Raw genomic sequence first — 14,621 nt, forward strand, 5'->3', positions numbered from 1 at the left:
GTTTGTCATTATGTTTTGGGTGCTCATTAGTCTGTCAGAATAATTTATTTTGTTATATCTAATTTCAGGTTAATTAAATTACAAAATAGAAAATCAAAACCTGGCTACTCAATACTGTTGTTTTTAATCCTTTAGCATTTAAACAGGCCATATCCAGCCCAAATATTCTACCTATTTTATGTTCAAACTGGTCAGATCCAGCCTCTCACATCAACCCTAAAATGTCATTCTAAAAATGAACAGTTACCTCATCAACATTTCAATGCTACAAGATAATGCATGATAAATCTAAAACAATGTGAATTCAGTAGAGATGATGTTTTAACAGTCATTCTATGGCAGGAACAAAGAATGACAGAGTTAACAGCTAAGATCCAAATCTAAATGATATTGGACACTCTAGTATTGAGACCAACAAATCCAGTGACAAAACTCAAGCTACTATCTTACCAATTACACTCAGAGTACCTGACATTCCAATTTTCATAAATTAGATGCTATGATGTCTAGAGTAGACAGCAATAATGTCATTTATCAGTGTTATAATCTCCTTCATTTTCTGTCAGATTATGTTAATAGGGCAGCAGACTCGCGGTCATAGGATCGTGGTTTCAATTCCCAGACCGGGCATTGTGAGTGTTTATTGAGCGAAAACACCTAAAACTCCACGAGGCTCCAGCAGGGGATGGTGGCGAACCCTGCTGTACTCTTTCAACACAACTTTCTCTCACTCTTACTTCCTGTTTCTGTTGTGCCTGTAATTCAAAGGGTCAGCCTTGTCACACTGTGTCATGCTGAATATCCCCAAGAACTACGTTAAGGGTACATGTGTCTGTGGAGTGCTCAGCCACTTGCACGTTAATTTCACGAGCAGGCTGTTCTGTTAATTGGATCAACTGGAACCCTCGATGTTATAAGCGACGGAGTGCCAACAACAATGTTAATTCTACAATGTGAAAGTACATGCACGAGTGTTTTAGTGAAATGTCTTAAATGTGCCAGAGAGACAAAAAACTAAAACCTGTAGCAATAGTTCAGAGCTGACCGAACAAAGTGTATTGTTGACTAACACTCCTGATACAGTTCTTGAGCTGATGGTTCAAGATACACTCATAATCTCTAGATTTCTTCAAAGAAGATGGGAGATGAAAGTGAATCAGTGATGTGAATGGCTTCAACTGAGAATGGAAAATGAAATTATGAATTAAGCCCACCATCTACATTACATAGTTCATTACAAATAAACCATATGTAAAAATGTATCAATTCACACACACGGTCAAAGAAGATATCCACTTGGTTTGAATATGTAAGGAATTTAACTACAGTTTAGATACAAAAAAGCAAGGTGAACTAAGACTCATCTGAAGCTCAGTGTTGGAGTAATTTGTTTCCTCATGCACAGGAGAAGGTAACTCAGTACTGAAACTTACCAATTTATTTTGTATATTTTTTTTTATCAATGCTACCACTGTTTACAATAGAATTGTTTTTGTTTCTGTGATGGTGCCCATTTACAGCTAGGTGGACTGGTGGGTCATCTGAGAGGTAGCTATCATGGCTGTGAAAAGAATACAATGTTGGTGACAGAATATAATGTGTTGACCTTTCGGTTGTTTGCTATCTTAATCACAACCATATTTTACACTTCCAACAAACACACAATAAGTCAAAAGTTGTAAATATTCAAAGAGAAAATCAGACATTTGATCAAAAATAGGCATTTATAAAGAAAAACCAAGCGAAATGGTAGTGTTTGTCACATTTTATTCTTTCAACAAAGAAAATCGCAGTTATATGGGGAATGGGGTGGGAGTAAGGACAAAATAATTATTATTGGAAAAAAAAAAAAGGGTGAAGTAACGTTTGTTTGAAATGTTCCCCTTAGTCTCCACTTTACTATTAATAATAAACTATGAATATTTTTTTTTTTTTTTTTTTTGAGTAGATGAAAAATTCCGACAATGTATTTATGTTTGACAGCCAAGATCATAGAAGAACTGTGATTGACTGGACATGTCAAACTGGAATGAACGGCTCTCCAAGAGAGAAGAAGACCATTGATTGACAATAGATGACAGACTGTCCACGATTCCCACCCCTCCTTTAAAAAAAAAAAAGAAAAAAGAATTTTTGATATCCAAAACAGTTGGGAAAGTAGTTTTGTTCTGTTTCTTAGATTTGTTTTTAAATAGACTTTTGATAAGTTCCATCAGAGTTAAAAAAAAAAAAAAAAAACCAATGAAATCCCTAAGTTTAACCTTGCGGCAAACGGGTTTTAAAAAAAAAAGATTTGAATATCTTCAGTCATTGACAGTCAATTGGTTTTCTTTTAATATGAGGGATTCACAGCAATATTTTAAGATAACCCTCCCCAAAATCTGCAAATTTGTTTTTTAAAAAAGTACCCCGAAAAAAAAATTGAAACAAAAAAATTAAAAATTTTATATCACATGACACATGGCCTCCTGAAAAGTATTCTACACATGTAGTGTGTGTTTGCCGAGTGGGGTGAGAAGGAAGAATATAGATGTAATGGCACATGACAGTAAGAACCATTGTTCTGTATATACCAATAGGACAATGTCCTAGCTATATCAAGGAGAGGTTTTGAACTCTTTTAGTACAGACCTTCAATACAGTGTATTTGTGTGTGTGTGTGTGTGTGTGTACCCACTGAACATTGTTCCAGGAGGCCATTTAAACTCAGTAGTGTTTTCACCGTTGTTAACATATGAGACTGTTAGTTGCACCAGAACTTTGTGTCTGGTACAATTGACAGTCAATCACATAAATAGCTGTTGAACAGGCAGAAAGCAGTGACAAATGTAACAACACAAGGCCCAGCTGACACAGCTAAAAATGTCCCTGTGATACCAACTGGAAGCTAGTTTCTCTGAATAGACAGCAATGACAATGGATGAGAGGGAACAGATACTTAGCAAAGGAACGGGCAACGAGAGTTGAGGTGGTGGATATGGTGGTGGGAGGAGAGAGAGAGAGAGAGAGAAAGAAATGAATCTAGACCTCCCCAGGAATAAAATCAAGCATTCTCTATCACAGGTTTTATTTTTCCAGGTATCTGGGGAGGAAGGCATTTAAAATTATATTTTATACTTTTAATTAAATTTTGTATTACCACTGAGATATATATATATATATATATATATATATATATGTATGTATATTTTTAATCACCAACCTCAGGAAGCAGGGAAAGGGGACATGTTTTTCAGTTTTGTTATTGATGTAGTTGTCGGCAGTTATTCAGTTATTACATATGGATGACATATATACAACATACAAATTTATGGGAGGCGAAGGAGATATTGGAGCTAAAATCCTTATTCACTGGGTCAATAAATAATTGCAGAAGTTCCACATCCCATAATTATGCACACCTAAAGACAGTATAAAAAGGTATTTTTCTTCTTTGCTAGCTCTGGATGAAGGGTCAGTACTCATGGCCTGCCCCCACAGGCACTCTGAGTCATTTGAGATTGATGCTGTTGACATTCCACATAGACTGCAGGAAAGACGTGCGTTCTGGGGAGGAAAGACGGGACACAGTGTCGAGTGATAAGAGGAGAGATGATTTAGTTGAGTGTTAGAGTGGCGGTGGCAGGAGACCAGCCAAATCCAAAGAGCAGAGATTACTGTAGAAGCAGTGGTAGAAAAGTGAGAGAGAGAGAGAGACAGAGACACACACAAATGGCATGTCTGTGGGATTGAGGTTGGAGCCTATCTGTGAGTGACTTCACAATGAAGTCAAATGCTCTGGGATATCTGCATCTCTAACAATGACATCCTCACAGATATAGCAGTACTCCATTGTGAGTCTCACCTAAGATTCAATAATTGTTGACAGCTTAAATATAAGGTGAAAACCAAAGGTAAAAGTCTTCCTCTTCTCCAACTGTGCTGCTGGATTTGTAACATGAAGCAAATGAGATAAATCTTAACCTGGACAAGAACACCTATTCCTATTGACAATTCGGTGGTAGGGGTTTAGCAGCCACAGTTATCTTTAAGTGAGTAGACTTCTCAAAAACAGTCCAGCTGTAGCATTCTGTCTGTTTTTAAGACATAATATACCAAAAACTGCATTATCTTATATAGACATCTAATTTGATGTGTAGAGAATGATTTGTGTGAAAATGTGACTGCTATTTATAGCAAGTTTAATCTCCATGTATAAGCCCCCTTCTTTAGGTATGTGTGAAGGGTGGTAATGTAGAAGTGTTTAGAAACATACTGAAACACTTCAAGTGGATTTCAAATTAACTACAGTCTGGTAGTTCTGTACCTTATCTATTCAGCCAGCTGAAGTTTTTAAGTATTATATAAGATGTAGTAAATATCCCCTGGTCAGGACACCAATGTTTGGAAAGTAACATTCAAATGACAACGACTTAAGTGAACTATGTAGAATATTGTGAAGTTTGTGAAGAAACAATGGAAAGAAAAAAATAAAATCCCTGCAGCAGACATGAACCAAAGAGCCACAAGTTTGTATCACAGTACTCTAAGTCATCACCATGGAGCTTGCAGCCTTTACCAAAGGGGAGGCAACTTTACATTCTCTAGATCTTAGATGTGTTCTTGATGAATTGGGTGCTGCAGGCAGTTGAAACAGTCTCCAATATTACTGTGTTCCAGCTGCCTTATGACACAACAGACTATACACATTGTTAACAGTTAAATGAGTTGGCTATGGACACAACGCAAGGGAAACGGTAAGATATAAGCTGCTAGCTCTTTTTGGATGGTTGTCCCTGTACCACTGTCAACTTGGGCCATCAGTACACTCAATTAGGAAATACTTATTAATCCATCTTTTCAGCTGAATTATCTAAGAACACCCACTTCCTTCCACCAATAATACACATCACAACATCCACTTAAACGGTAGATTCAATGAGGTCCCATATGAACAAACTCACACATAAATATATCTACATACTTATAAAAAAACCTACATACACACATACACAAAAATTATGGCTACCTCTCTTTCTCTTGCTTGATATTTAAACATTCATTAATGTGTATCCTATGTATACATGTATATACAATTGCATAAGCTTGTATATAGTGCTATGCATATTTGTGCACACAAAGCTGCAACCCTGCATCTTATACTAGCTTTAATCTGGGGAGAGAAACAAAACAACAACAAAAACTCCCAACAAAACCAAACTCCAGAAATACACTGATTGACTCAACTATTAAGAGCGTGTTGTGGCTCTTATCCCATATTTCCTGCTCTAGCAGTAAAGAGGAACAACACGAGGTTGGTGTGAATGTAAAGGTTAGTTAGGGTGAGAACCATGCATATATCTGCACCAGACATGGCTGCTTAATTATAAAAGAATTCCTGAAGACAGAAAGCAGTATAAGTTACATAATGTTATTGAGGTAGTGTCTGTGTGAGTATGGATCTATATTAGTATTGTTGTTATTATTATTATTATTATTATTATATATATATATATATATATATATATGTATATATATATATATATGCTAATTTCAAACAATGAGAATGAGTGCATAACACTGCATTGGTGGACAAATATTCATCATTTGTGGGTTAATAACTATTAGTAGTCTTGTTTACCCACAAATAAAGTATATATGTGTATGTATATACATATATATATATATATATATATATAAATGTACACATGTACATACACACCACTATGGTATCATTATTAGTTGTTAATCACCATTGAAACATTAATGTAAGAGGAAGTAATAAGATGGGGGTAGGGAAGATTTCTCTTACGTTCAGTGTAACTGGATCTCTCTCTCTCTCTCTCTCTCATTTTCCACTTGGTAAAGGGCATTGTTGTCGTTATTGCTGCTGCTGCCACTTCTTATTGACAATGTAGTTCTTGTTAACAATAGGGATTCACTAACAGCAGTTTTATTTCATTTTAGTATCCATCTGTTTAAAATTGAGGCAAAAATTTGTAACAACAAAATGTGGGGCAAGGAAGTGCAAGGATATTGTTGTTATTGTTGGTGTTGAGATGAACACAAAGAGTAGATTTTTAATAAAAAAAATAAAAATAAAAAGAGAGAAAAAAATGAGACCCCCACCCCACCCACTTCAGGAAAAAAATTGCAGATTTAGAAGAAAAAAAAAAAAGAAATGATTGGTCAGTAGAACTCAGAGTCCGAACTTTGGTAGGATTGATCTCGTCCATCATTTAGCATCTCTCCAAGGCTGTCGGCGCTACCAGCAGTCCTTGGAAGCACTAGAGTTTGCAAAGAGAGAGAGAAAGAAAGTGATAATTAGATTAGATATGAAATATTTCAACATTCATTGCAGAAACAAATATCAAAATAGTTAAGGAGGAGATGAAAACAACAAATTTATAATAATGATCTCCCCACCTCCACTTACTTGAGGTGGAGGTGACTGGGTAAATAGATCTCCTTGTTACAGCAGGCATCCTGCAGCAAAAAATGCTTGTAATGGATCAGTTCCTGCCACATCACCACAAGAAAATCAACAACTAATTCAAGACAAACCTCAGTTTTTGAGAGCAGGTTGTAATTGATTAAAATCGACCTTGGGTTTTAAACTCAGACTGTATGACTAAACACCACAAGGTATTTTCACCAGTGCTCTACAAGTTCTGTCATAAGATTGATTGAAACAATCCACCAATAAATGTCTGGAATTTATTGACTCTTGATAGAAGAAAACGTTTTCATGGTTGGTTATTTTAAAATAGCTGACTGCAATTTAAGAATATTGTCTGATGTAAGTTATAATATTATTTAGAACAATTATGGCATAGATTAAAAAGTTTGGTTTAGCCACCATGGCTAAGGCCAAGCTAGAGCCCTGTCTGAAAATCAACAACTTCAAAAGAACAACCAGACAACCCTTCTCCCCAGATTTCACTGTTGAGGGGAGAAGTTTTATTGAAAGTCATGCAACAATCCATAAAAAAAACAAAAAAACAAAAACGTAACAAGCAAAGAAAATAGAATTAAAAAAAAAAGAAAAACATCTGACAAATCAAACAAGACATTTACTGCCACAATCCAGGTAAATATTTGAAATTGCAGAACTATTCAACCCATATTAACGCAGGCAGACTAATAAAACATGCCAAACCACATTTGTTTCCTGTTGCAGTGTGTGTGCGTGTGTGTGTGTTTAGAGTGGGAGAGAAATCAGGATATGAAACAACTACACAAATTTCATAGCATTTAATCCCTTGAAGTTGGGCAGGAGTAGATCTAGGTGGTTGTGTTAAATCTGAAATTAATCTAAGCCTGAGAAATTCTTGTGCAACATCAAACAGCCTCCATACAAGAATTTGAACCAGAACCAAGAGCTGCAAACCAGCACAGGACAGTTACACATTGCAGCATCATTTCCGTAGTATCTATTTACAACTAAAAGGACTGGGGTCATTGGTCTGTATTTTCCCCCCTCACTGTACTTATTCACAGCCAGTCGGATTGAAGTAGGTCTGTTCCATAATCTTGGTCATTGCCAGCTAACTCAAGTATTTGATGTCCAGTCTTCACATTCCAATATTGAAGCTGTAACAGGTGTGTATGTGTTTGGTGTGTGCGTAGTGTGTACAGGATACACACTTTGACACTGTATACACATGATGTGTGTACATTCATACAATCGTCACCATTGTTTTAATGTTCACTTCTCCATGCTACCATGAAACAAATGAAACTTCTTGAGGCAGTCTTTCTGCAGCCAGATACCTTAGCTCTCAACCATAACTTGTTGACAAGTGAAGTGCTATTTCTCCCAATCCTTCAGACAATGAACAACTCAATGGCCACACTTCCTCAGGAGATGTAAACAAAGACAACACTGTATAGACAGGGTCACTGGTTTTTGTGTAATGTGCAAGCATCAAGCCAACAGAAAGACACAAGCACACAGGTACACATACATATATATATGACAGGCTTCCTACAGTTTCCATCTGCTGATTCCACTGACGAGCCATAGAAGACATCTGCCCACAGCATCATACAATAGGAATGATTTTGAAGCCATGTAATTGCTAAGTGAGAACTTAACCACATGGCTGAGGATGTGCTTGTGCACACAAACACACACACATAGGAGAGTATTGTAGTTTGCTTGAAGCATTGTGTATTGTTTGTGAAATATAACATGTCTTGAATGGCACAACAATGCAGAGTGGACTATAATAACTGTTATAATTTAATTATTCATAGTCTGATATAATAACAATATTTCGGAATACAAAAATTCCGCCCTCAGATATCACTAGGAATTAATCGAGTCACTGCTATAATTGGTTTTCAGTAACCATTGAAAAACCGATTATAGCAGTGACTCGATCAATTCCTAGCAATATCTGAAGAAGGAATTTTTGTATTCCAAAATATTATATCAGACTATGGATAATTAAATTACAACAGTTATTATAGTCCACTCTGCATTGTTGTGCCATTCAAGACGGATTTTATATATATATATATATATATATATATATATATATATATATATCATCATCATCGTCGTTTAACGTCCGCTTTCCATGGTAGCATAGGTTGGACGATTTGACTGAGGACTGGTGAACCAGATGGCTACACCAGGCTCCAATGGTGGTTGTCTAATCCTTATGCAGAGTTTGACCACCTTCTGTACCTACACCTTAGAACCATCATGGCATCTGATGTGGCTTTTTAAACCAGACAATGTTCTGAAAAGACACCCACATAGATTGCATATCCGATTTGGACCACCAAGAGCTGCAGTTAAGTTCTGATCTTAGTGGCTCTTAAAATGTCTTTTGAGGCCTCCGTTAGATTTGCAGACCTGGCATACATGGCACTGAAAGGTGTGCACAGACATACAGGCAGAATATATAGCCAAATATTTATGCAGTAATCCACATCACACACACACAACCCTTCATAAACAAGATATACAGAGATAATGTTAAGACGCCCGACTGATTGCAATCACTTTCTACGGAGGTACTTCCTAATGAAGAAATCAACATTTACCAGGACCTGGTGAGTTGCAAGGGCTGCACTGAAGGTTATTGCTAGCTTTGACATGGTTTCTACAGCTGGATGCTCTTCATAATGCCAACTGCTTCACAGGGAGTACCGGGTGTTTTATTGGTACCAATGGTTACTGCCTTGATTGTAGACACCACAATGACAGCTTATCATAAAGAATGACTGGCTAATATGTAGACATGTTATTTTTGTAAGCAACAAAGAGCACCTATGCTGCTATGAAGCTAGAATCAAAAAAACAAAACAAATAAACCAAAAAAAAAAAAGCCAAAGAAAAAAACCCACCAACAAAAAGCATAGCATGCAGCTTAAGCAGAAAGCCAACAACATTTTATAGACAGCTCCAGAGCAGAATCAAAGTAATGTTCCTGCAATAAACCCAACACTGAACAATAGAGAAAGAGATACAAAGAGAGAAATATAAATGGTTAGTAGAATGAGTGAAGGACACGGCAGAATGGATAATTCTGTACTGAACTTGATCAAAGGAAACCTCACAGGCCCCTTAGGGGGAACTCTGTGCACGTACGTGCGCTAGGTTTGTGTATGCAATCAGCTGTGATGAATCGAAATAGAAATGCAAAATTATTTAACACTGGCGATTATTATATCAGATGTAAGATATGTTGATGAATGCATATAATATAGGTTGGTACGCCACCTTATCTAATGCTTTAATTTAGTATTCATACAGAAAAAGGAAACAAGAAAATATTTATTTCTTTATTGCCCACGGGGGGGGGGGGGGGGACACACAGAAGGGACAAACAAGGACAGACAAAAAGATTAAGTCGATTACATCGACCCCAGTGCATAACTGGTACTTATTTAATTGATCCCGAAAGGATGAAAGCAAAGTCGACCTTGGCAGAATTTGAACTCAGAACGTAACGCAGACGAAATACCGCTAAGAATTTTGTCTGACATGCTAGCAATTCTGCCAAGCTTGCAGCCCAAGAAAATATTAAAGTGGTGAGGAAGGTTTACTGCAGATGACAACTTGGACTTTTTCTGCCATCAAACATCACATGTTGGCAATCCAATATCTGTGCCTATACTGTTGCTAGGCCTTGACCGTCTGGTGTGTAACACACTAACCATATATCATCATCATCATCATCATCATCATCGTCGTTTAACGTCCGCTTTCCATGCTAGCATGGGTTGGACGATTTGACTGAGGACTGGTGAAACCGGATGGCAACACCAGGCTCCAGTCTGATTTGGCAGAGTTTCTACAGCTGGATGCCCTTCCTAACGCCAACCACTCAGAGAGTGTAGTGGGTGCTTTTACGTGTCACCCGCACGAAAACGGCCACGCTCGAAATGGTGTCTTTTATGTGCCACCCGCACAAGCCAGTCCAGGGGCACTGGCAACGATCTCGCTCGAAAATCCTACAGGAGCCAGTCAGGCGGTACTGGCAACGGCCACGCTCAAAATGGTGCATCTCATGTGCCACCCGCACAAGAACCAGTCCAGGGGCACTGGCAACGATCTTACTTGGCTTGCCGGGTCTTCTCACGCACAGCCCATTTCCAAAGGTCTCGGTCCGTAGTCATCGCCTCGGTGAGGCCCAATGTACGAAGGTCTTGCCTCACCACCTCAGCCCAGGTCTTCCTGGGCCTACCTCTTCCACGGGTTCCCTCAACTGTTAGGGTGTGGCACTTTTTCACGCAGCTATCCTCCTCCATTCTCACCACATGTCCATACCAGCGCAATCGTCTCTCTTGCACGCCACAACTGATGCTTCTAATGTTCAGCTTTTCTCTCAAGATACTTACACTCTGACGGGTATTCACATTGACATTACACATCCAACGGAGCATACTGGCTTCATTCCTTGCGAGCTTACGTATGTCCTCAGCAGTTACAGCCCATGTTTCACTGCCATGTAGCATGGTTGTTCGTACGCATGCGTCATACAGTCTGCCTTTTACTCTGAGTGAGAGTCCCTTTGTCGCCAGCAGGGGTAAGAGCTCTCTAAACTTTGCCCAGGCTATTCTTATTCTAGCAGCTACACTTTCAGCGCACCCACCCCCACTACTAACTTGGTCGCCCAGATAGCGGAAGCTATCGACTACCTCTAGTTTTTCACCCTGGAATGAGATAGAAGTTGTTTCCTGTTTGTTTGCAGTCTTTATTGCACCTGAACATCTGCCACAAACAAAAACTAACTTGCTAGTTAACCTGCCTTTGATGTTGCTGCACCTCTTATGTGTCCATAGCTTGCACCGGGTACATCTTATAGAGTTACTACCTACTCCTTTTCTACATACTGAGCAGGGCCATCTACCTGAAGGGGTTTGTGTTTTATCTACCTTCCTACTTATTAGGATTTTGGTTTTAGCTAGGTTGACTCTAAGGCCCTTCAGTTCTAGACCTTGCTTCCACACCTGAAACTTCTCCTCTAGTTCTGATAGTGACTCCGCAATTAGGGCAAGGTCATCAGCATAGAGGAGCTCCCAGGGGCAACCTGTCTTGAACTCCTCTGTGATTGCCTGGAGGACTATGGTAAATAATAGGGGGCTGAGGACGGAACCTTGGTGGACCCCTACCTCTACCCGGAATTCAATATCAACTACAGCATGAACATTTTCCTTATCTACGAAGGACTATGTCCATGGTGTATATCTATGGTGTAAAGAGAGTTCTGGTGATTTAAGTGAACGATGGTCATTGCCAGTACCATGTAAGACACACCCAGTTCACTCTGTAAAGTGGTTGGTGCTTGGAAGGGTATCCAGCCACAGAAGCTAAGCCAAATGGATGACTGAAATGAGGTGCAGCTTACCAGTTCCAGTCAAACCATCTAACCCATGCCAGCATGGAAAACAGATGCTAAACGATGATAATGATATATAAAATCATCATTTAATGTTCGCTTTCCATGCCTGCATGGAACAGATGAGATTTGCTGAGACAGATTTTCTATGGCTGGGTGCTCTTCCTGTTGTCAACCCTCACCTGTTTCCAAGCAGGGTAATATTTCCCACGTGGCCAGACATATTTTTCATGGAAGACTGGAAACAAACAATATGCTTGTTTATAGCCATCACATGATGTCAAGACAAGGGTATACACAAGCATCCACACACAATATAATATAATATATTAATTACAAACAAGAACACAGTATTTCGCTTTGCAACCACAATATACTAGAGTATATTAAAGGTTTACAAGTGAATATCATGTCCTACTTCTTGTGTTAGCAGTGCAATATTTTCAGTTTTAAGTGATAAACTAAAAATTTTCTACAGATTTCAGAGTCAGCACTTTAAGTTATGATGTTTTGTATACCATATGCTTAGACACACATGTGCACACATGCACACACACACACACACAGCAGGCTTCTTTCAGTTCCGTCTACCAAATCCACTCACAAGGCTTTAGTCAACTTGGGGCTATAGTTGAAGATACTTGCTGAAGGTGCCATGCAGTGGAACTGGACCTGGAAGAATGTGACTGGGAAGCAAATTTGTTGAATATTGGTTTCAAATTTTGGCACAAGGCCAGCAATTTCAAGGGAGAGATTAAGTTGATGACATCAACCCCAGTGTTTCACTGGTACTTATTTTATCAACCCAGAAAGGATGAAAGGTAAAGTCGACCTCGGGAGAATTTTAATTCAGAATGTAAAGATGGACAAAATGCCACAAAGCATTTTACCTGGCATGGTAACGATTCTGCCCGTTCCACCACCTTAACTGGCACTCCAGTGGTTACAGCGACGAGCGTTCCAGTTGATGCAATCAACAGAACAGCCTGCTTGTGAAATTAACGTGAAAGTGGCTGAGCACTCTACAGACACGCATACCCTTAATGTAGTTCTCAGGGAGATTCAGCATGACACAGAATGTGACAAAGCTGGCCCTTTGAAGTACAAGTACGACTCATTTTTGCTGGCTGAGTGGACTGGAATAATGTGAAATAAAGTGCCTTGTTCAAGGACACAACATGCTGCCTTATGATCGCCTTAAACTTGATGTTGATGGCAAAAATAATGCAGAAGACAAAGTGTAATTATTTGTTGAATTTTCAATGAGTGTACCTCATTGCTTCCACCAAAGGCATCATATAAACCCTGTTTTGAATCCCCAATTAGAACAAAGGTCCTGATGCCTGGGGGAAAAAAAAATAAAAGTAGTAAACGTATCAATTTGAGTGGAATGGAGGGTGAAACATTGCTGTAGGACTCAATACTCAACACACAGAAGCCAGGATTGTGAGTTGAATACCTTGTGCTAAGCAGAAAGGCCTGAAGCATGAGGCAAGGTATTTTCTAGGGAGAAACCGTCAAATAATATCAATCCCAATAACCTGACTGTAATTTAATTTTAACAACATGAGAAGGATGAAAGGTAAAGACATATTCAAAAGCACTAGAAATAAACTCTAACACTCAAACGGTTCTGCCAATCAAATAATCATAATAACAATAATAATAAAGAGTACTCAGAGAGCACAAACCTCCGCCAAGGCAACACCAACGTCCTCTCAACGAATAGCTAGAGGTGATTTTTAAAATGAGAATATCTGAAATAAACTTGACTGGTTTCACAAATGAGAATACTAAAAAGGAACCCGACTGCTCTCAAAGGTTAAGTAAAAAAAAAAAAAAAAGGAATCCTGAATCCTTGTCTGGTACCAGATCAATCACAAAATCTAATAAGTTTGTGCCAGTCACGAGGCCAAACATCTCTGAAAGTTTCATTCAAATCCATCCAGCAGTTCTTGAGATATCTTGTCTACGGACAAACAAACAAACACAACTGAAAACAATATCTCCACCTTCGCTAAGGCGGAGGTAATGATAATGATAATGACCATCAAAAGTAGGTTTCTACAGATTAGATTCACCAGGAACATAATGTGGTAAGTATATATGTATATAAATAGGACATCACATGGGACAAGATGATGAGGTGGGGGTGTCTGTCTGTGGCCAATCAGTCCAACGCATACTCAGAAGGCTCAGAGGAAGGTCAGGTATGGATGGTCTGTCATGGCTGAAGGCAAGGAGCTGGTTCTGGACTACTGTTTTCTTTGTGCCCTGCAATCCTGTTCTGTTTGTAGGAGGTGGTACCTCTGTTGGTGCAGTTTCGCCAGGCAGAGCAGTCTTGTACTTGCATTTCCCAAGCGTTGGGCAAACTGTTGGTTAAATATTAGGATGGCAACAGAGAGGTGAAAGATATAATGTAGTTGAGACATGTCTCAGAAGGAAGACTGTCCTAAATCCCACCATGGGTTATCAAAGTGCAGAGTGTGTGTGTTTAGGCCACAAATGGGTGCAGTGAAGATGACGGTGTAGATACAGTGCAGAGCAGAGTGTGCACGAAAGTGGTTTACAACAACAAAGATAGAAGTTTTGAGTGCGTGTCACAGAATATCTACAGATGAATAAGGGATGAGTGGTAGGAGACCAGAATGAGTGACATGGACATGATAAACGAGTGCAATATGGAGTAGAGTGAGGGAGGGGAGTGATGAATAAAACAGGTGAAACTCTTAGCACCTTCACTCACTGTCGCCGCTGAATGAAGGTGGTAAGAGTGAGTGAAAC

The 14,621-nt window shown here is 38.9% G+C and overlaps 1 protein-coding gene across 1 annotated transcript in view; it reads right to left on the reverse strand.

The window, feature by feature from the left end:
- Positions 1 to 1,750: 1,750 nt before the first annotated feature.
- LOC106869704 (uncharacterized) overlaps positions 1,751 to 14,621 on the reverse strand; it is a 163,965-nt gene continuing 151,094 nt past the window's right edge. Inside the window, exon 29 of the mRNA XM_089357990.1 lies at positions 1,751 to 6,266. Coding sequence (XP_089214116.1) covers positions 6,169 to 6,266 — 98 coding nt within the window. The 3' untranslated portion in view covers positions 1,751 to 6,168. The remainder of the gene's footprint in view (positions 6,267 to 14,621) is intronic.

Source organism: Octopus bimaculoides, chromosome 9 (assembly GCF_046866305.1).
Source record: "Octopus bimaculoides isolate indiv1 chromosome 9, ASM4686630v1, whole genome shotgun sequence".
Lineage (NCBI taxonomy): Eukaryota > Metazoa > Mollusca > Cephalopoda > Octopoda > Octopodidae > Octopus > Octopus bimaculoides.